At 40.4% G+C, this 23,936-nt stretch overlaps 1 protein-coding gene across 4 annotated transcripts in view; it reads left to right on the top strand.

Moving 5' to 3' along the window:
* Positions 1-23,936, top strand: part of POLA1 (DNA polymerase alpha 1, catalytic subunit) — a 308,813-nt gene that overhangs the window by 112,823 nt on the left and 172,054 nt on the right. For all 4 annotated transcript variants that reach the window (XM_089904662.1, XM_089904660.1, XM_022560503.3 and 1 more), the window contains exons 27-30: positions 15,963-15,995; positions 16,727-16,819; positions 18,048-18,253; positions 20,072-20,204. In XM_089904662.1, the coding sequence (XP_089760788.1) occupies positions 15,963-15,995; positions 16,727-16,819; positions 18,048-18,253; positions 20,072-20,204 (465 nt within the window). The remainder of the gene's footprint in view (positions 1-15,962; positions 15,996-16,726; positions 16,820-18,047; positions 18,254-20,071; positions 20,205-23,936) is intronic.

Raw genomic sequence — 23,936 nt, 5'->3', positions numbered from 1 at the left:
TGGATCTCAGGTTTCCAGACTTTCTGTCTGTCCCTGACCTGGACCCTTGTATCTCATGGTTTCCTTTTCTTTAAGATGCAGTAGGTAGGGACAAGGATATTTAAATGATGTTGTCAGAAACCATTTGTCCCATTCCTCTTTTATCAGCACTGCCTTCCCTCCCTTTTAATGTCATGCCCTGCATGGACCCTGAGCTCCTTCTCTCCTCAGTTGGACCCAGCTGAAGATTTAGGTAGGCCTCCAAAGAGAAGAGTTTAATAGATCAGTCCATTGGTGTGGGACTTGGTGCGATTGCCTCAGTCATCCTGTTTTTATATTCCTGCATGACAACTCTTGAGATCTGTTCCTTTCATTGTCAGAAAAGGGAAAGCTGCTTACTTGGAGGTGACCACATTTGTCTTTTAAGTTCCTTAAGAGCAGTGAAACTCCTTTTATACTTCCCTCCGTGCTCAGCCCATTGTAAATGCTTGTTGAATTAGTGGATTTATGGAGGGTTACTCCTAAGATGGCAAAGAGAAGTGGTGGAGTGAGATAGGCAAGGATATATTTAGGAAACCTTGACCATGAAGTGTTCAGTCTTCTGAGTGACACATGACATTAGAAGGTCTCTTGTGTTCAAGAGGGTTGACTGTAGAATTAAGAAATAGAGGAGGAATTCAAAATACTGGAATGGGAGCTGGAGGTAACAAGAGAGCAGGAGTACTCTCTCTTTGCTGGAGGAAGAGTCATGCTGCTGTGGCCCGATAGTAGGCAGGGCCAGGTAGATCTGAAATGTCCACCAGCCAGCCTCGTCAGCATCGTTAAAAGAATGTCTGCCATCCAACTTAATAGCGAATCTTGCAGATTTTTAAAAAATCAGCTTTCGGCTTCCCTGGTGGCACAGTGGTTAAGAATCCGCCTGCCAGTGCAGGGGATATGGGTTTGAGCCCTGGTCCGGAAGATCCCACATGCTGCGGAGCACCTAAGCCCATGTGCCACAACTACTGAGCCTGCGCTCTAGAGCCCGCAAGCCACAACTACGGAAGCCCACACGCCTAGAGCCCGTGTTCTGCAACAAGAAAGCCACCGCAGTGAGAAGCCCGTGCACCACAATAAAGAGTAGGTCCCGCTCACCGCAACTAGAGAAAGCCCGTGCGCAGCAACAAAGACATAACACAGCCAAAAATAATAAATTAATTAAAAAAAAGAAGTTAATGATGGGTAAGATTCCTTACAGACAGCCAGTGAACTAACCAACCTTTGGAATTTCCTAATCAAAACCATACACTATCTCTGTAATTATAATCATAGTGGTCATGGATTTGTTAAGACTCATTTGTTTTTTCTCCCTTCACCTATGACTGATGGTTGACACTAATTTTTAGGATGCTTAGTAAAGGGTTTACAAGTGGCATTGGAGCCAGCAAAATGAGTCACTCCTCTCTGGCAGTCTCTTGGGTAAATCGAGCACAGCCATGGGTATGAAATATACCAGACCACTCTTTACTATAGTTTTAAGACTGATTCAACATAAGTATAAAATCTGTCCAAGTTTGGAAGGGAGGCTAATCTTTTTGGGGCTGTGACCCGTTTGAGAATTGGGTGACAGCTGTGGATTCTTTATCCAGAAAAATGTTCACATATACACCAATACAGAATTTTATAGACCATGAAGGAGGTTCAGAGACTGAGCCATAGCTCATAGAGGAAGTTTGTGCAGTTGAAAATGCATCTTCAAAATTACATTGTTAGGGACTTCCCTGGTGGTTCAGTGGTTAAGAACCCACCTGCCAATGCAGGGGACACAGGTTCGAGCCCTGGTCCAGGAAGATCCCACATGCCGTGGAGCATGTAAGCCCATGCACCACAACTACTGAGCCTGCCCTCTAGAGCCTGCAAGCCACAACTACTGAGCCTGCACTCTCGAGTCCATGAGCCACAACTACTGAGCCCACGTGCTACAAACTACTGAAGCCCACATGCCTAGAGCCCTTGCTCCGCCACAAGAGAAGCCACTGCACTGAGAAGCCCACGCACCACAACGAAGAGTAGCCCCTGCTCGCCGCAACTAGAGAAAGCCCACGCACAGCAACGAAGACCCAACGCAGCCAAAAATAATAAATAAATAAAAATTTTAAAATTATGTTGTTATATTTGGGATGGGTTCAAACATCTGTTTTTGAAATATAAATTATAGAAAGTAATGTGGCAAAATATTGGCAGATGGGGATATTGCAGAAAAGAGATTTTTTTCCCTTGTGGTTATTTATTGAGATCATAGCAGAATCTTAAGGGGTAGGGAATTGGGGGGGGGGTTTGTTTGTTTATCAAACAAAAAAACCCTGAGGATCATTGGCTGCTTTTGCCCCGTCTTTTTGTTGAGGCAGAGGAATGTGGAAGGTAAGTACCTCACCCCTTCCTCGCAGACCTTGTGACTCTTAACATGGAGACGGCCTGTAGACCCACAGAGAAGGGAGCTGGCGATGGACAAGGAAGGGAGGATGGAAGCAGGTGGGCGTGGCAGACAGGATGGAAGGAGAGAAATTTCTTATGCATTTGCCCAGGTTGAACGCAATGCCCTTTTTCTTCTTCCTGTTTTAGTTTGTCTTGACATCTCCATCGAACAGACACATCAAGAAAGGAGATTTTCCTCTTTGCCAGAAGTTCTTAGAAGGACTTCACTAGTCTTTAATTTCATCTCCTTTGGGGTTAAGGAGAGCTGTTCTTTCCGAACTTCTTGTCGAGGGTTCTTGTATTCCTAATGCTTTATCTCAAGCTAGCTTGTTTTCGATGAATCCCTAAAGCAGAAGGTATTTTGTTCAGCTATCTAAGCACGAAAAGCAAGTATGTAATGCTGTAGTACCAGCGTTGTGGTTTTTTTCTCCTGCACGATATATTAACTAAGCAGAAAATTTAAAAGAACAAAGACAATAAAAGTAATGTTTGTTAGTGGTAGTTTGAGATATTTCAGGAGAGATGAGATGTGAAGAAAAGCAATGCCATATTTAGAAAGCTCCCTCCAACCCAACAGTATCTATTGAAGTAAACTTGATGACAGACTTTTTTCCTCTTCATGAATCATTGTATTCCTATAAAAGCGAAAATTCCTCTTCATCTAAACAAATGGCTTCCACATCTGTTTTCTTAGCTTCTCAAAAGGGTGTCTTTGGCTTGCATTTTTTTTTAAAGTGTTTATCTGTTTAAAACGGAATATCGTCAAAAGCAGTTTATACATCAAAATCCAAGTTGGTCTTCAGCTTCTAAGAATTAGTTAAGAATGATCTGGTGGTGATGGTGGTTGTATAGGGAAAAAAGAAAACACATTTTGTATTCTGCATAGGTAAGTTCTCCCTAACCATCCTCTTTAAGTTTTATTGATTTATATTTAATTTTACATGCTCTTTTGGTTTTGGGGGCTGATTGAGTAGGTAACTTTGTTATTGGTTGGCACATCCCAATATTTTAATGCTCTGGATTCAGAGTTCTGAACATAAGTATTTTCCAAATTAGTAGCAGGAGAGTTAATCTGTTAGTCGCATTGAGTAAGAACTGATCTGTAGTTAGATTTTTTTATTGTTGTCCTGTAGTCAGCTTTCTCCCACCAAGTCACTAAGAGAAACACACTCAGAGCTGGTTTGTAAAAGGCTGCTGTATGCCCTTTTTTAAAGTGCTTGTTCAGTTCTCAATCTTGGGTGAGTCTGCGCACCCTCAAGGGTTTTGGTTTTGTCTTTTAAAATCTGTATTCTCTTCTTGTGTGACAGGCCACCATGCCCTTGAGACCATCCTGCCATTTAAAAATAAAGAATGTGAAGCAGCTGAAGTGCTGGCTCGTTTGCAGCTGACAGCAATCTGATCTACTGCTTGGATTCTTTTATCTGGGGACCGACATGCCAGTGGTTTGTGGCTCATCCTAGCCATGCCATCTGCAGTCACAAGGTTTAAGAGGGTGGGAGGAGAGGAGGTTGTCTCCAGGGGAAAGAAAGGTTTTTGTTTTTGTTTTTGTTTTTTTGTATGTAAAGGTCAGGGAGAAAGGCTGTAGCTTGGCACATGGGGTCCTACAGCAGGTCGCAGGCTCCTGGCTTCTTCCCACACAGTGGAATTTCTGGGCCCTGATGAGGTGCTCTTCTTTCAGGAGGTTCCGCAGGCTCCTCCCACCCCCGAGCTACAGCTGTCTGTTCTGTCAAAACAGTGGCTAGCTTTGAGGTCAGAGGTCCATGAGAACTCTGAGATATTTGATGTTATCAAATCAGTGACAAAGGCAATTGAATTAATCACTTATGACTTAGTTTCTCTCAAAGGGTGTGGAGAGTATTATTTGGAAACAGGGGAGCCCTTCCCCCATCACTCCTTTTCTTTTCTTGGCTGACTATGAACCGGAACTGCTAACAAATGGCGTCAATCTTGACATAAGGGAGGAGCCCTCCCCGCTCCCAAATGCAGAAGAGAGGCAGGAAAAGGATGGTTATGTTGGAGCAATGGGAGGCTCTTTCCTTGTGAAGTGAATTGATTGCTGTTCCGTCTTCCTGTTGAGCCCATCGCCGCCTCAAGGAGGGGAGCCTCCGCAGAGGTTTTGCTTGCTGTTTCTTGAGCCGCGGCTGGTAGCTGCTTTGGTTGCTCATGAAAAGGCAAGGTGCTCCCCCTTTCTGACCTTGTTCAGAGGCTTAATACAATTATTTGTGTTAGGCGCTAGCCACCTGTTGGGATCGTTCTCGTTAAAGGTCAGCGTGTGGTGCCTCGCTGTCTGACTGTGGCAGCCTGCGTCAGATTTGCCAGTGGCCACTGGTTTGTGTGACACCTGCCAATTGTGACAGAAAGAACGGAGATTTGATAGATGGGAGGGAAAGGAAGGTGCTGGAGGAGGAATGAGGGATCAGGAGACCCACGGAGCACCATTACTGTGGTTGGGGTGCCAGCTTGCCTCGTCTCGGTTTTCTCCTGCTTCCCCATCATGAACTGTGCCATCTGTTTTGATGGGCTCTGTTATTGTCTGCCCGCTGCCATTGCTTTGATTTATTCATATATTGCATCTCTGTTGAGCATTGGATTTCTTGCATCTGAAACTTGCCACATCCCCTCTATTGAGCATCCTTGCTTCCACCTGCCTCCCTGTGGTCTCCACTGAGTTGTCCACAGGCATAGCATATTCATCAGCTACAAAACGCTCTGCCTCTGCTCCCCTTCCCGGATTCCCTATCTCAATGAGTAGCTGCCTCCCCAGTTGTTAAACCAGGAATGTGGGTATCATCCTTGACTCCTGTCTCTTCCTCGTGCCCCAAATCCAGCCAGTTGCCCGCTTTTGTAGATTCCACTTCCTAAATACCCATGACTCTCTCTCTCTCCAGTGCAATGACTATTATGTTATTCAAGCCTCATTACTTCTTCCTGGATGCTACCCCTGCCCCCACTCCTCCACATGTATTCTCCACAAGTTTTATAGCCAGAGAGACCTCTTTAAACTATCAATCTGATTCTGTCCCTCCTTAAAAGTCCTTACTGTGGCTTATGAGGCCCTTCACAGTTGGGCCTCTTTCCTGCTCTCTCCCAACTTTCCCAAGCATTCTAGCCTCAGCCATACTTTTTATTTTCTTCTTGTGGCAAAAAACAAACAAACAAAAACTTAAAAAAATTTTTTGAAAGCTTAATTTTCTTCAATCACCATTGAGTTTCCCCTCTGTCCTTTGGATCTTCACACTCTTCCCCTGTCCCCCTTATCCTGTTATTCCGTATAGCTCACCTTCCCCGTATTGACAATCTGCTTTCAGGAATTTTCTCTAACTCCCACCGCAGAGGCCCCTATTATGTATGCATATTTTTTTTCAGTTGCCTATTTGGTTCTCTCCACTAGATATTACATGCTCTAGAGGGAAGGAATCATGTCTGAATCACTCACCTTTGTGTTCCTTTTACCTAGCACATAAGAACAGCTCAGGAAATACTTGTTGATGAGTGAATGATAACTTCTTTTTTGAGGTTCTAAACAAAAAGAAAATAACAGGGCTTCCTAGAATTCATATCAGATTCTTGAGCCTTGGCCAGATTAGAGAGTAGAAATGCAAATGAAGTTCAGAAGTAAAGGGGATTTTTTTTTCCATAACAGTGATCAGCCACATCTTTTATAGCTTATATGTTGATATTTTGTCCTCTCCATATTCTGCATCTCCATCCTAAATAACTTTTCTCAACTTGGTATTTATCTTTCTTTCAAAATTTTCTGAGTTCTTCCCAAAGAAAGCATAGAGGATGATGGGACAGGAGAAAAAGTGTTTGATAAATGGGAACACATTATTTGATTGATCCTTAAATGTAGAGAGACATTCTGGAGGCATGCCTGAGTATGTGTGCAATGCATGTATCTCTGGACAGGTGGACACAATCACATTTCCCCAGAACGAGACCATCTTTCTGAAAGATTTTTCTTTGTAGTGGGAGCCCTCCATATTTTAATCATAGCTAGCTCCTAGAATCTGTTTTCTGAACTTCTAATAAAAAGAGGGTGGGCATGGGACACCATTTTTTTTTTTTTTTTTTGCCATACGCGGGCCTCTCACTGCTGTGGCCTCTCCCACTGCGGAGCACAGGCTCCGGACGCGCAGGCTCAGCGGCCATGGCTCACGGGCCCAGCTGCTCTGCGGCATGTGGGATCTTCCCGGACCGGGGGCACAAACCCGTTTCCCCTGCATCGGCAGGCGGACTCTCAACCACTGCGCCACCAGGGAAGCCTGGGACACCATTTTATAAGAAATAGAGTTGCTGTGGGAGGGCATGTAGAAAGTATGGTCATTATAGAACAGAATTTTGTGTTTAGCCTTGGGACTGAGGGAGGGAGTCATCCCTTCCCCCCACCCCCCGTCCCCTCCAGGTACTGAGCTTAAAAAGCTCTCCCTCCTCTGACCTCCCTGGAGGCAGAGAATAATGAAGGACAGCCCCATGACTATCTTGTCACACACTAATCTTGAGCTTTCTGGAAATTAACATTGCTTCCATCAAAATGGTGACAGCAGCGCCTTGGTCACTGCAGCTTGAGGTTGTCCTCCGGACCACCAGCTAGGTCCTCTTCCACGGCTGAGCTTCAGGCCAGGTGCTTAGTAATGATGAGTGGCATCCTGTGAAATCTGATATTTGTGGGGGCCAGGAGCTCAGAGTGAGGCCTAACGTGAGTGAGGCTAACGTCACATTTTCTCATGACCTCAGTTATAAAGAAAATGTTGCAGATTCTGGAAAATGCTAATGTCCTTTTTAGCCATAAGTATTATCTTGATTGCAGTGCTTCAGAATTGCCCAACTTCATTATCTGAGCATAGCCAGCCTGACGCCTTCTTCTCAAATAGACAATTATGATCAATTAAGCACTTTCAGGCCTTATAGAATACTTAATTTTATTAGTCAATTATTTGTGCTTTGAAAGAGTTAATGGTAGCTACCCAAGCCATTATTAGAAATTAGAATGTCCCAAAATAGAAAGGCTATTTCGTTTGTGTATGGCACTGCAGTGGAAAATGCCAAGCATAGTTTTTACTGAGTTAAAGGGTGAGGGAGGGCGGGGTGGGGGAGAAAGTTACATGTAAATCATTTAGCCATTAACCTAATGGGTGGATTTATAAATCCTATTACTATAAGCCCTTTTCATTTCCACTGAGGCTTGGTGCATGCTTGATCCCACTAATGTAAAATTCATTCCGTCTAAGTGATTACTGAAGTAAGACACTTGGAGTCAGTTTTCATCAGGTTGTGCGAAACTTGCCTGAGTGCCGATGTTCACTACAGGGCGGACATAGTTTGGCCGTGTCTTCATTAGCTCCCCAGATGAGTTATGTGAGGAGTCAATCAGGGAACCAAATCTTGGTGCCTTTTGACATGTCTGTGTTCTTCTGTGAGGGAAATACATTGAAGGGGCCGAAAATACCCAGCTCCAAAGCAAGAGGCAAGACCTTTGGGTGGGGTTTTTCTAGTCTCATGGACATTATGTGAATTCCAGGAAATCAGAAAGCTCTATTTTTATGGCTAATTGGAACATCTTCAGTGATACTTATACTTAAATGAATCAAAATTTCAAAATTGATGAAACACATGGACCCTTTTCCTAGAAAAATGCATATAGGCACACATTCAAATTTCTCCTTACAGTTTCGGGGATTTTCGGATTTCTTGACCTTAGGTTAATATCTCCTGCTCTAGTTTCAATCTTGTTGTCTGAGGGATTTTTTTTCTCCCCCTGAGAATTTAATATTTAAGAATGTAGGCTCGTACTTGAACTCTTGTGCCTGTGAGTAGATTTGGCTCAAGTTTGCTTTAAAACCAGCTCTACAAGCTCTCCAGTCTCCTGTGTCAGGTATAATCCCACGTATGGCAATAGTGCACATATATGCGAGTGAAACATATAAGACGTGAGTTTCTAGACTGGAAGTTGGAGTGGAGGAGGAATAGAGCATAAGAATGTTGTGAAAGGAAGGTTTCTTTGAAGGTGAAAACAGTTTTTTAAAAGTCAAAATGTAAAGTGGATTTTTAAAAATCCACAAGATGAGTAAATATTTTAGGGCAAGAAATTAGAAGACAAGGGAGAAGTTCAGTTTTCATTTCACATATTCAGCGCCGTAGTTTGTGGTTTTTTAATTTTTTAGATCAAAATTAGGGCCCTGTCAGATTTTACGGCAGTAATTGAAAGATACTCATAAATATCATTAAATGTGTCTGTTGGGGAGGGGAAACCTTTCAGAAAGCTTTGTTTAGTCAACGTGTTTTATATTCCTTACACATGAGCTATCAGAAGGTTATGTTGTAAATTAAGGATTTAAAACAAAATCAGTTTATCTGGAAACGAGTTGTATGGGAGAGGTACACTGTTTCAGTCAAGTTTATAATTAACGGGCCTTTATCACTGGGGTAGAAATTAATTTCTCTTCAGTGAATATTTGTTTATTTAACATGCATTGTGTTTGAAGGTGGAATTAAAACTGATTTACTGTTCATTTCTTGCATGGAAAGAGCTAGCATTTAAATGTGTGCTGTGTGTGGGTTTAATAGCTGCTTCCTGTAACCAGCTTTAGGGTCCTGTCGTTGTGGAGGTGCATTTATCAATCCATGGCTTTGCTTCTTTTCTTCTTCTCACGCTGGACCACTTGGGTTTGCCTCCTTTTACTAGAGCCTGAGAAATAAATATGCATTGAATTACTGCTACCTGCCAGGCATTGTGTTAGGTTTAATGGCAAAGACATGATCTCTGCTTATAATTTGCTTGTAGTTTCTTTTTTTTTTTTTAAATAAATTTATTTATTTATTTATTTTTGGCTGTGTTGGGTCTTCGTTTCTGTGCGAGGGCTTTCTCTAGTTGCAGCAAGCGGGGGCCACTCTTCATCGCGGTGCGCGGGCCTCCCGCTGTCGCGGCCTCTCGTTGCAGAGCACAGGCTCCAGACACGCAGGCTCAGTAGTTGTGGCTCACGGGCCCAGTTGCTCCACGGCATGTGGGATCTTCCCAGACCAGGGCTCGAACCCGTGTCCCCTGCATTGGCATGCAGATTCTCAACCACTGTGCCACCAGGGAAGCCCCTGCTTATAGTTTCTTAATCTTACCTTTTCTAATAGAGTTGTATGCTGTGATTTACACAGAATAATTTGGGGGCTACGTTGGACTAACATTCTCATTAGTATCATTGGATTGGGGAGGCCAGAGAGGCTTTTCTGGTGGTGTGAAGTTCCTTGTAAAATAAAGGAACTTCATGTTTTAGTTGGAGGGGCCATTTATTATGTTTGGAGCTGGTGAAGGTTTGGAGGAGATGGTTGGGATTTAGAATAAATGCTTGTGGGACAGACAATTGAATATGGGCCTGGAGAGAGAAAATGTTGAGTTATCAGTATAATATCACTGATTCTCAGCCAGGGGCAGTTATGCTCCTCAGGAATCATTTGGCAATATCTGGAGAAAATTTTGGTCACAACTGAAGAGTGTATGTGTGTGTCTGTGCACACATATGCGTGTGCATGCATGCTACTGGCATCTAGTGGATAGAGGCCAGGGCCAGCCTTCCATGACAAAGAATTATCCAGCCTAAATGTCAGTAGTTCTGAGGACGAGAAACACTGGTGTGTGTGTGTGTGTGTGTGTGTGTGTGTGTGTGTGTGTGGAAGTGCATAAAGTTATATGCAGACAACTCGTGAGAGCTTATGTATTTCTAGTTATTTTACGACCAGGTGGCCTTCAGAAGCAACCTAGAATATGGCAATATAGTCTTACAATGATAGTTGTCTTTGTTGGATATATTAGTGCCTCCTTTTCATAACACTAAAGAAATGAATGTGGTACAAAGTCAAAGCAGCCATATATAAGGAAGAGATATTGCTACTTGTCAAACTTGGATTCTAGATTTTTAGATCTGGGAGGAATCCCAACCTCTTAATTTTATAAAGAGGATGCTAAGACCTAGAGGGGGAAACCAACTTGTTCGCAAATCACTTAGCTAGTAATTGGCAGTTTTAAACCAGTACTCAGATTTCAGACCCCTGACTTTTTAGTTTTTTTAACTCGTATTTGTATAACGTTTTATCTTTGTAAAGCATGTTTTCAGCGTACAGTTCTTCTTATTACCACCTAGCTCCGGGAACTAGGTGGTAGTATTATCGCAGTTTTAAAGAACGTAAAGCTAAGGTTTAAAGGCAGTAGAGAGCCCAGTGTCATGGGAATGGAGGAGACAGAAAGTAGGGTGCTTATTAAATCCATAGCCCTTGCTCCCTGAACATATTAGAGAGAAGACACATATCTAAGAATAACAGAGAATAGGAAAATAGGAAAAAGGCGATCTAATATAATGAAGATGAAATAAAAGATGTTTGCCAAGCAGGAGAACTGAGTAACACCGAGTCCTGCTTGGAAACTGCTGAAACTGGGAATAGGGAAAGCTTAGATAATGATTGGATTACCAAATATCATAATATTTGTATTTCTTCTACTTTTCTCTTCCCCATCCTTCAAAACCATTCATGTTGCTACCCCTATTATGCTAATGTATTACAGAAAGTTTCCAGTTTATTTCTAATTTTATGTCATCAGTAACAGAAGAATCCTAAAGCCATCTGAGATTTCACTTGTCATTCTGTTCGTGCGTTATTTGTTTCGAATTTGACCTTAACCCAGCATTTTCTTATCTTAGAAGATTCCCATTTTGTTTAGTTTCTGCATCAGATATCAAAGTGGGTTTCTTGTTAGTAGATATTACTATAATAGATGTATGCTTTTGGAGTAAGAGCTTGAAATTTTATTTTTTTTAACTGTGGGAAGTTGGTGTTTTCTCTCTCATTTAATATTGTTAAGTACTGTTTGGGACTTCCCTGGTGGCGCAGTGGCTAAGAATTTGCCTGCCAATGCAGGGGACACAGGTTCCATCCCTGGTCTGGGAAGATCCCACATGCCACGGAGCACCTAAGCCCGTGAGCCACAACTACTGAGCCTGTGCTCTAGAGCCCGCGAGCCACAACTACTGAGCCCACGTGCCACAGCTACTGAAGCCTGTGCGCCTAGAGCACGTGCTCTGCAACAAGGGAAGACACCACAATGAGAAGCCTGCGCACCGCAACAAAGAGTAGCCCCCGCTCGCTGCAACTAGAGAAAGCCCGCGCACAGCAACGAAGACCCAACAGAGGCCCCCCCCAAAAAAAGGCACTGTTTTAGTCTGTAATACCATTAAAATCAATTTATAACCTTTGAATGCATGCATGGCAAAACACTAGTATTCTGTTCTAACAAAAAATAAAGACCCTGGCCTTGTTAGGAGAACCTGTAACCACACACCTCAGTCGTGGTTGGTCTTAGGTGGCTGCTGTTGTTTATCCTGGTGCGACAAACATGCTTTGTGCTTAGTAAACCGCATCATGGGTGTGGTTCTGAACACATTATTTTCTTTAGGAAGCAATTTTTGAAATACACTTCACATTTCCTTTTTAGTCCTCACCATCCTTCCCCAGTCTTCAGAGGCTCAGACTGGGGCTAAAACAGCTTTTCGTGTTATTTTAATGACTGCTCTCCCCACCCCCAGCCCCACTCCTTTCCTGTTTCCCCCTCCTCTTTTCCCCCAATGGCACTGCTCTGCAAAGCCTGCAATGATTGATATGATGGCAGTGCTGTCATTCTTTTTAACCAAAAAAAAAGTCATTTTTGTTCTAGTTATTTTAATAGAGTTCCATTAAAGATGTATTGCTGACTGAAATACCGGCATGAAGGGCTCTCGCTGAGCTGAGCCCAGGAATTAAGAAGTCAGGAAATCGGCTGCTGCATTGCAAGAGCCTTGTGTGACACCGAATCTCCTGATTGGGGAGATCATTACTGCTATTATGACTCGACTTGCGTAGGAATTTTAAATTCCATCTGAATGTCAGTAATAACCCTCTTAGCAAATTATCCTGAATAAAATCACGAAGGCATTTTATATAATAGGTGTTGAATTACTGGATAGATTTGCTAATTAAATACTCTTTGTTCTGCTGCAGTTGACATTACAGGGTAAGATCTTGAACAATTATTCTCAACAGCTGTACTTTGTTAAGGGAAAAATTAACCACAAAGTTTATTTTTTTACACTTGAAGTTGGCAGATTTTTGAAATGTGCTTGAAAAAATTCCATCATCCAATTGGTAATGAGTAGATAAATATGCAGGTGTTGCTGTGAAATCAGATAACTGCAGACTGCCTTATTAATGAATTTAGCAAGCCTTTATAGCCCTGTGTTCTAGCTGCTGGCACTTAGAAAGTGATTTTCTGTCAGAATGGGTAGCTTTAATGTTAGGCTTGTCACTTTGAAGTGAACTTATGAACGGTTATCTTGTAATCACTGTACCTTGTGTCCAGTAGACCTTTCAGGATACCTGTGGCTTTTTTAAAAAATGCATTTCCTTAATGGGGAAAATATCTGTAATATATAAGTTTTTGATTGTTGGCTTCCAGAACATTCATGTGGTATGGACCTTTTAACAAGGCAGTGAAGCACAATGAAAAGAAAATGAGACATAAGGTCCAGCTTCCAGATCAAGCTGTTGATTAGCTCTGTTACTTTGGGCAAAATCGTAGAGCCTAGTTTTCCTCATCTGTAAAATGGGGTTTATAATAGCGCCTACTCCTCAGGATTATTCATTCAGCATTCTACAGATATTCATTAATAGCTACCATGTACCAGGGCCTCTGCTAGATAATAAGAGTTTGGTAACCCACAGGAAAGATGGTGGTTAAAAGTATTGTCAGAAATTGGTACAACCTCTTTGGAGACCTGTTTGGCTATATTTATCAAAAATGTAAAAACACAACCTTTGATCCAATAAGCCCTCTTGTAGGAGTTTATCTCATTACTGGCAGATTGGCAAATTACATGTATATAAGGATTATTTATTAAAGTGTGTTTATGAAGGTAAGGATTAGGAACCACCTACGTTCATTAACAGAGCACTAGTTAAATCATGCTTGAGTCGTACAATGGAATACTGTGTAGTCGTTAAAAAAAGAATAAGGCAGCTCTTTATGTGTGGGTATGGCATAATCTCTAAAATAAAGTATTAGGTGAAAAAAGCAGTTGCGGTATGTATAGTCTTTATAGTTTGCTTAGTTTCCTATCATTTTTTGCAAAGCATCCACTGAGAGGTTTCTGCCACCAAAGGGGAACTCATTTTAGTAGCAGCCCTCAAATTGTGTGTGGAAATGGTTGTGAGTTGGTGGAAGGACAGCATGAGGGTGGGTGGTGGATCTGAAAGGTGAACGTCGACACTTCATGTTGGAGGTGCACTTAGGGATGATATAGTAGGTTTGGTTCACAGTGCAAAAGGAGAGCAGAAGAAATCCGTTAGTGCACATGTGGAATTGGAGTCAAAGGTTGACAGATTGCTCCTGAGGTGGTGTACTTACCAGGGAATGCTTACCTGGTGGGGTTGTCCGTTGTGATGAGGAAAGCCAAGCCTAGCAAGGTGGAAGGGGCAGAGGGTGAAGAGAACTCATGATAAGTAGTTTTGTCCTCACTATGATTAACTTGACTTGGGTTGATCTCATTATTGCCCTTTTCCCAAAGGAATTGCCAGGTATTCTCCCACAGTGCATTTCCCTGTAATTTATATGTTAATAAATGAAGATGAAGTGGAAGAGAGTGAATGTTTTTTATGAGTTAACTGGATTTTAGTGTCTAGTAGAAAAGAAGAGTGATTGGGATTACTATGAGACCTGTCAGTCAACTAGCCAACAGTTTTTCGAGTGCCTGTTAGATGTGAAGCGCAAACATGTGCTCTGACCTCCAGGAGCTTGTGGTCTAGTTGGGTAGGGGACAAACTGTCAGCTAAAAACTGTTTCCAGGGACTTCCCTGGCAGTCCAGTGGTTGGGACTCCTCCTTCCAGTGCAAGGGTGCAGGTTCAATCCCTGGTTGGGGAGCTAAGATCCCACATGCCTTGCGGCCAAAAGGCCAGAACATAGAACAGAAGCAATATTGTAACAAATTCAATAAAGACTTAAAAAAAATGGTCCACATCAAAAAAAAAAAACTTAAAAAAAAGATTGGGATTACCATGATTATCTTAGTCCAGTGGTCCTTAACCCTGCCTGCAAGGTAAGAATAATCTTGAGAGCTGTTTAAAAAAATTGCTGGGGCCAGCTCTCGGCATTTTTTTAAAAGATCCCCGGGTGATTCCACTGTACAGCCACTATGGAAACCATTGGTTAGCCTGATCAGTATTCACCACCCCCAGGGCAGGGGAAGGTCTTCCTTTCCCAAGAACATGTGACACTGAACTCATGCACAACATTGGGAGACAGTACTACAGAGGAGGCGGGCAATGGAAATGGAACGTAAGGGGTAGATATAAAAGACACTCAAAGGCCAGGATTTACAGGGATCTGTAATATAAAGGACAAGAAGGACAGAAACACCATGACGTTTGAGCTTAGTCGACAAGAAAGACTCTTGGAGGTAGGGAAAAGAAATATAAATGAAGTAAATCTTCTATCTGGGTCATTGGAAGGGTGACTTCTGGTTTAGATTGATGCTTTGAAAGATGCATGCTTGTCTAGAAACAATAGCGTGCAGTGACTCAGGCCCCACGCTCTGGAGTCAGAGCGCCTGTGTTTGTATCTTTGCTCTATCACTTACTAGGAGAAATTAATTCTCTTCTCTTTGTTTTTTGCATCTAACAAATAACGGTATTAATAGTGGCCGTCTTGGGGCCCTTAGAGAATGAAATGAAGAAATGCACGAGATGCTCATAGCAGAGCGTCTTGCCCATATATTTTACACATACACACATATACTGAGTGCTGAGGATGTTGTATTACTCCTTTGAAGAGGCCTTCATTTGTAAAATATGTTTTACTTCTGATCTAGTCCAAGATAATTTATGTCTGTTTTTATTTACAACTACATTATAACCTGTATGTCTCTAGTCTTACAGCTGCGTAGGCCTGGGGACAGACCTACCTACAGATACTATCTACTATATCTGTTTGTCTTTATTTACTGAATGTTTATTGAGCCTCACCTTTGCACTGGGCACTGTACTAGCTCCAGGGATATATAGTAAAGATCTACATATTTTTTTTTAACTTTTAAAATTAAGATCCTGAATACCGTAGGAATTGCTGGATTTGAAATGCTTGGTCAAGCTTTTTGTTAGCCATGTAGTTCTATTTAAATATTAATAGCAAGAATAGTTTGCCTTTATGCCATATTATAACAGGGTATTTTATTCATATTTATTAAAGATAGATCTTTATGTAGATCTGCTTACATAGATCTTACATAGATCTTTACAGCAAATCTGCTCACGTATCTCTGCCTAATAGTCAGTGTAGAGGCAAACTGATTTTTAGATTACGTTGATGATGTTGTTTTGAGGGTTGTAGTTAGAAAACCATCAAGAGCTTTAAAAATATATGGGAATGACAAATCATTGGGTGACCTATCTCTGTCAGCATATATTTAGGTTTTTGTAATTATATAATGCATTAATCTTGACTTTTCATTTCATTTAGATTTTGATGCATACGAAAGACATGGTACAGAAGGTAATGCTGAGCATTTTCATCATACAGTGATTCTTAGATATCATACCTGGTGACGTTTTTGTATTCAAGGAAAATTGTAACCCAGACTGGGAATGACTTCTTAGGATGCCTAGTTTATATTTATAATCCCTCCTAATGGATTATAGCCTTTTTCTTTTACTAACACTGATATGATCTAGCCGCTGCTTGAAGCCTATATGTGAGTGTTTCTAGCAAATTAGTAACAGTGCTAATTAGAGCTTACTTCCAGGCCTTTATACTGTATGTGCTCTAGTGTTGTTTGTTATGATTGATTTTTTTGACACTTCATATTCTACTAAATACTGTTTGAAACTGTTAAGAATTTAATACGGATTTGTGCCCCTGAATTGAAAAAACCCATTTTGTTTCTGCTTCATAAATTGCCATGACCGCGAAGCATGTGGGACAGTGGTGGACCCCCCCTTTCCTAGTCTCTTATCTTTTTGAAACTAGATACTTCCCCTGCCACTCCACTCTCTGTTGTAAGAAAATTAGGGAGATTTTCTTAATATGGCAGTGCTTGCCTTTCTGGTTTATTGGGGCTTAGTCTTTGATTGTGCAGTGACAATATGGGTAAGAAGAAACGTAAACTCTTGAAAAATCATCCGGAACCTGTAGTTTCTATAGTATGGAAAATCTTGAGTTTCACTGGGTGCGTGATGGTCACAGTGTTTTTGTTGTTAACTTTTATGATATTTGCTTTTCATTAGATGAATCTTGAAGTTATTTATGGAGATACAGATTCAATTATGATCAACACCAATAGCACCAATCTGGAAGAAGTGTTTAAATTGGGAAACAAGGTGAGATAATGTTATAAAATTATCTGTTTTAACCTGCTTTTGTGAATTCTGTTTCTAACATGGAACTTCATAAATTCCAGTTTGTGTACATCTGTGCCCTTCTGAAAATAATAATAAACTTAGTGCCTTCGATTCTTCATCCTCTGTTATATTTCTTAACCTCTACTCCAGTTGTTTGTTTTGAGGGCAAAATTCAAAGGAAATTGGTTTTTCCTTAAGTGTTGGGTATGTTATACCTTTGAAAACAGTCTAAGTTTAATAAGTTTAAGATGTGACCACATTAGTACCTATCACATTGTCATTCTTAAGGAGAATTATGTCTCTAGTAGTATTGAGATGCATTTTATACAGTGATAGATATGGATAAGTACCTACCAACATATATACGTATATCTATAATTTTTACAGGAGTACTTAAAATATATTTGAAAAGTCAAAGGGACATTTAAAAGTAATCATTTGTAGCCTCCTAATTGCAGTTCACAATTAGCAAGTGCTTTTTGAGCACTTGCTATGTTAAGATATTGTCCCAATAAACTAAAACTAAGGTACCATCTTACAAGCTAACAGCTTCCTGCCTTTCCCCCCTAAAATGCTTGAAATTTGAACTGTAGTCTTTACTTAAGAGCAAGCTTGGCATATTGTACTCATTGGACCTTGAAAAGTTGTGCATTTTCCCTAGAGGTGATGGTCTGTGCCATGACCCTATCAATAAAGAGCAGGTGGCTGTTTCATATATTTGTTCAGCAGGTAGTTATTTGCTTAAAGTCAAGGTGCTATGGGAGGTACAGGGAGATCTTAGACATTATTTTAATAGTCAAAGTTTTACTGGCCATGTATCTAGTTGTTGGGCTATCTAATCTCTAAGTCAGTAGTTTGAAGGTAAGTACTTACGCATTTAGTTTTTAGATTCGAGACAGAGTATTTCATAATCTTCATAAATTTCCTGGGGCTGACACTGCCAATTTTGTCCTTTGGTTGAGTGGGGTGATACAGTTATATTATTGTCTCTTTGTTTATCTTTTTATCTGTTTTTGTTCCTGTGCTTTTTCAAAGTTCTTGCATCATACCAAGCATAATACCGTGTTCTATATAACCTGAATGAATGCCTTCTAGTCTTATGTGACTTCTAGTTTTGTTTAGATGAACTCTTGGGAATTTGCAGCATGGTCATCTTCTCCCTATTAGATGTTTGAGAAGCTAGCATTAATGGTTGAAATTTTCACAGGTGAAAAGTGAAGTGAATAAGTTGTATAAACTACTTGAAATAGACATTGATGGCATTTTCAAGTCCCTGCTACTGCTGAAGAAAAAGAAGTACGCTGCTCTGGTTGTTGAGCCAACAGTGGATGGGAATTACGTCACCAAACAGGAGGTGAAAGGATTAGATATAGTTAGAAGAGATTGGTGTGATCTTGCTAAAGACACTGGAAAGTGAGTTCAGTTTTCATTTTTGCTTTTGTTGTTTGTTTTTAAAAAAAATTGAAGCGTTAACAGTGTGGAGAACACTTTGATTCTGCCAAGCACAAGGACACGACTTCTTTTTTGTTATTGTTATCATTGCATATTAACAGTTCTTACTGATTTGGAGTGGAATTTTACAGATGGGTTAAAACTTAGAAAAAGCCAAACTCGCTCAGTAAGAAATGCTTGCTATAAGATGCATCTTACGAGTTTTAACTCATGGTGAGGGTAAGCCTTCACATTTTAGATGCTTACAGAGTTGGGTTCATCGATGTTGGCTTGTTTTTGGTTTGTTTTGCTTTACTGTTTCTTTTAGAATGTGCAGTGTGTTGTGCTCCTGAATGTTCCTAGTGCCTCCTTAGGGCCATAACTGTTAAGGTGTCCCCGTGTTGTGGCTTAAAATGTTCTGGGATTCAAAGTGGGCCATGTAGTGAGACTTTGTTCCCGCCCATATCATTTGTGTGTAAAGATTCTTACTAATCTCAGGTGAATTTAAGTGCTAGTTCTCAAATACTGTATGTACCTCAGAAATAATAAATGTCATGACCGACCCCTTAGTTTTACATCTGGGACTGAAGGTTGTGATAAGACCTATTTGTTTGTTTTTAGGGTCACATTAAGTTATAAAGCACCCATTTTAAAAAAGACGAATCCTTAGGTAGTTTATATACCATCTTTCCAGATAATTCCTGTTTTGTGAACCTGAACAGTTGTGAAAATAGAAGGACGTTTTTCTTTAAAGTGAAATTTAAAATTAATTTTAGTATTGCTGAATGTCAGCATTTTTTACTTGTTTTCCAGTCTTCTTCTTGCTTTCAAGTTGGGAGATTGAGCATTTGTTGCTTCTGCAAAACTACTCTTGATTAGGCAAAGTTGATCATCTGAGTATGGGTCACTGTTAGCCTTTTATGAAATATAGTTTGAAATGCTTCATTGCCCCCAAATGTACTCAAAGATGAAACTACTTTGTATAGACTCGATTAGAGTGTTCTCTTGAGCTTTGTGTTTTCTAAGAAAAGATGCATCATAATAGAAGTAAATTTCTCTGAGTTAGAAATGTATTAGTAATTAAAGCTATACAAATGTTTTTGTCAGGGTTCTTTTTCTGACAAATTATAATGCAGCTGTCAAACCCTCGCTCTGCATTTTCTCAGAAATGGATAAAATATTGGCTTCCTTACTCCTTTTCTTTTTCTTTTTTTCTCTTTTTTTTGGGTCTGATAGAATAACATGAAGTTTTTGAGGCATAGCAATACGGTTAGAGAACACTGAAAAATATAATAAAGCTGAAGAAAGAAAACTTTGGAATCTTTGATTTTTAAAAAATTTGCATAAAGAACTTCATATTCCTACTTTCCTAGCTTGTAGTCATCTCGGGCAGAGATAATATCTTGGTGCTTTATGAGGAGAGTGAAATATTTGTGTTCTCAAATTTCTCCTAAGAGTAGAACACAACTGCTTGTGAATTTTTGTAATTGCATAAAAATATGATGGAACTCATACCGCTCTCTGTACACACGCAATGGGAAGCCTTAGCTGCTACGTTAAAAAAAGGGGGAGGGGGCTGGTCTGTGTGTTCAAGGGCAAACCTGATGTTCCAAGGTTGATAAACCTTTGACAGAGTTAATGTTAGAAAACAAATAGTGATGGGCTTTTGGACATTAACTGTCATGTTAGCTTTTAGTATGGCCCTTGTCCACATGTTAGTCTAATGGCACTTATCTTCCTTTCTCTCCTTTATTAATAAAGTATGATACTAAAAAAATCAATCCGTCTCTTTTTTTGCAGCTTTGTCATTGGCCAGATACTTTCGGATCAAAGCCGGGACACTATAGTGGAAAACATTCAGAAGAGGTTAATAGAAATTGGAGAAAATGTGCTAAATGGCAGTGTCCCGGTGAGCCAGTTTGAAATTAACAAGGTAAATGTAGCATTTATTGCTGAATCCAGCTGCTGCCATGTGTTTTTCTCCTCCTGCAGATAGTTGAAAAACCACCTCATTCTTGCAGTTGAAATAAATTCTAGCTAGTGATGAAAGCTGCTTAACGACCATCTCACAGACTGCGCATTAGCTTACCACTCTTCCTCGCCCAGCCACAGACACTACCCTGTCTGCAGTTGGGGCCTAGTCTCTCCGTTCCTCACGGAAGCCTCGTGTCCAGAGGTTCTATGGAGTGATGTAGTTGATGTTTCAGGGACTTGGGAGTATTGCCTTACTCATAGTCGTCCTAAGTTACAGTTGTTTGGGGGACAGGCCTGTAAGCTTAGACAGAGAGCGTGTGTTTGTGTAACTTTACAGAAGGTGATCCTTAGGGGTACTTATAATCAGAAGGTGTTTTTAGACGTTGTTATTTAGAATTAAGGTGGTGCCAGCGCTTTCTGTATATTCAAAGCACTTGTGCTTTTTTTTTCTTAAACTATATAAATAGTTTCTCTTTATGGATAGTCTTAGCTGTTGAAAACAGGGAATATTTTTTCTTACCTAATTTGAAAAAGAAAATCTTGGTTTCCCAAAGTGCTGTGTAGTACAAGATGTTAGGTTATAGATTTCTTTTTTTCCATTTAAACAGAGTATCCTTACATATTCCGAAGGTAATTTTGCAAATACCATTTTACCCGTTTTGTGATACATAAATTTTGTTGTCAAAACTCATACTAAAAAGAATTTTAATGAAACAGAATCTAATGATGGCATTAAATGGAAGTTTTAGAATTAAAACTCGTTCTAAATACCCCTATGCTAAAGTAATGCCAGTCATTTTTGCACATTACCTTACTCTTTAAAACAGTTTTACATGGTAGCAATTACAGTGTATATTATTTTGAGATTTGTTTTCACTTAACGTATACAGATTTTCCCACATTTCTGTATTAACCTTAAAAATCATTATGTTAATCTTATATTTCACTGCTACATCTTTAATTAAAAATTTTGATTATTACATTATTTATTTTTGCTATTGTTAATAACTGTATTGAACATCTTGTTCCTGTCTTTTTTAAAAATTACTATATGATCTTTTAAAAGTACATTTATTTATTTATTTACTTTTGGCTGTGTTGGGTCTTCATTGCTGTGCACAGGCTTTCTCTAGTTGTGGCGAGCAGGGGCTACTCTTCATTGCGGTGCACGGACTTCTCATTGCGGTAGCTTCTCTTGTTGCTGAGCGTGGGCTCTAGGTGTGCGGGCTTCAGTAGTTGTGGCTCGCAGGCTGAGTAATTGTGGCTCGTGGGCTCTAGAGCACAGGCTCAGTAGTTGTGGTGCACGGGCTTAGTTGCCCCGCGGCACTTGGGATCCTCCCGGAGCAGGGCTCGAACCCGTGTCCCCTGCATTGGTAGGCAGATTCTTAACCATTGTGCCACCAGGGAAGTCCCCGTTTGTCTTTTTGCTTTTGGATGAATTACTTTCTTTGTTTAGATTCCTTGAAGTAAAATATTTGAGTCAAAAGATTTGAGTATCTGTGTGTCTCTTGTCAAATTGCTTTATACAAGCGATACTAATTGATAAAAACAAAATGCGTGTGCTAGTTTCACCACAGATTTCCTTGTACTATAGAAGTGACATTTCATTGGTGATAATATCATTGGTGATATTTAAATAAAACATTGCTACCATAAATGGATACAAAACAGTATTTTACCGCTGGATTTAATTTGCATTTCTTTGATTCCTAGAGAGAATGAACATTTTCTATGCGTATCCTTACGATTTGTATTTATTCTTAGTTAAGTCATTTGTTTCCTACTCCTTAACAGTGATGTTTTTAATGTCACAAAAGAAGGCATTCATTTATACATGAAAAGTACAAAAAATTAGAAATAAGTAATATAAGAGGACATGTGCCTTGACGCTAGCTCTTCCCTTTACGTGATGCAGTGCATGCCTGTTGGCATGGAATCACTTAGGACGTTTGAAAGTGGTTTCCTTTCAGATTTTGTTTTGTCTCTTTCTCAAAAATTTGCATAAGTAAGAATTACTATTTCAGTCTTGCTTTGATCAATTTTTGTATCAGTTCTGCAGATTGAATACCTGACACTGTCTACCTTCTTAGAAATGTGAGTCCTCTGTTGCACGGGGTTCCAGGCATGAATTTGGAAGGCTGAGTCCAAACATGACCACATTATTGGCAAAAGAACACTGAGCACGTGTCCCCTAGGGTAGTGGGCCCAGTCCGTCATCTCCTCCTGTGGGTGATGGCACAGTGTTACTAGTGTGCAGAGAAACCTAGCTGCGTGGACACACTGGCCATCCCTGCGTTCTCAGGAACATTGTGCAGTCTTGCCATTTTGAAGTTTTTATTATCGAAAATTTAAAACTTATACAAGGGATTTCCCTGGTGGCACAGTGGTGAAGGATCCGCCTGCCGATGCATGAGACACAGGTTTGATCCCTGGTCTGGGAAGATCCCACATGCTGAGGAGCAACTAAGCCCATGAGCCACAACTACTGAGCCCATGTGCCACAACTACTGAGGCTCATGCACCTAGAGCCCGTGCTCCACAACAAGAGAAGCCACCACAACGAGAAGCCTGCGCACCATGACGAAGAGTAGCCCCCGCTTGCTGCAACTAGAGAAAGCCCGCGCACAGCAGTGAAGACCCAGCACAGCCAAAAATAAAAAAATAAATAAAATTTTTAAAAAACCTTAGAAGTAAAGAGAAGAACATCATGAACCCCCATGTAGCCATCACTCAGCTTCGATAGTTATCAACTTAAAGTGACATTTATTATTACTAACAATACTAGTTAATAATTAGTGTGACTCGGGATGTGCATATATTTTCATGTGGCAGAACTGAAACCGACTGTCTTTTATTCTCCATTTCACTTGGCATAGTAGCTGGCAAATAATAGTTGTTCAGTGAGCATTAAAAGAATTCCTTTGCCTGTTTAATCATCCATTCATCAAACATGGAGTACGTCTTATGTGCACAGTGCTAGGTTCTGGGATATAAAGTAGAATAAGCAAAACCTGGTTGGTATTTTCAAGATGTTAATGGTCTAGCAAACATATTTACTGTCACATGCTCTTATACTTCTTTAAGTAAAGAAGAAGAATTTCTTCAGTGTCGATGAAAGTAGAGTCAGTTCTGATGAAAGGGCTCTCTATATCATAGTTATTCCTGTGTCAGTTTACATTAAGCTTTTTATATATCAAGAGTGACTGTCTTAATTAACATTTGTCTGAATACCTGTACTGTTTAAAACTTGTGAGTAAATCAGTATTTACATTTTGTCGCTTGCAAAGGAGAGTGGAATCGAAGAGTCCATGTATGTGACTGGTTGTGGATGGTCTTATGATAAGATATAGATTAGGTTAGATTAGATTAGATTGATTTTGTGGGCATTGGTGGGCTTGAAAATGGGAGGTTAGCGTAGGGTGGAGGGGTGAAGTGGTGAAGTGGTGAGATTTACCTTTGTGGAGATTTAAGCCCTTGTTGCCAAATGCAACTGAAAAACACTGTGTGTGATTTTTCTGAACTGCCACAATTTTAGCTTAGATATGTTTCATAAAGTAACACAAAATACTTCACAGCTGATTTGTACAGCCCTGGCTAACTTGAGCCTAAACCACCAGGAAGCATTTTTTGAAAAATCAAGCCTTCTGAAACTAGGCTGTGAAATCCCCAAATAGTCCCAATCTGATAATTG

This window comes from Delphinapterus leucas, chromosome X (assembly GCF_059928025.1).
Source record: "Delphinapterus leucas isolate spDelLeu-1000000601 "Yukka" chromosome X, BTC_Dleu_Yukka2, whole genome shotgun sequence".
Classification (NCBI taxonomy): domain Eukaryota; kingdom Metazoa; phylum Chordata; class Mammalia; order Artiodactyla; family Monodontidae; genus Delphinapterus; species Delphinapterus leucas.
The sequence above is the reverse complement of the archived record's forward strand: the minus strand, read 5'-3'. Positions and strand labels throughout refer to the sequence as shown.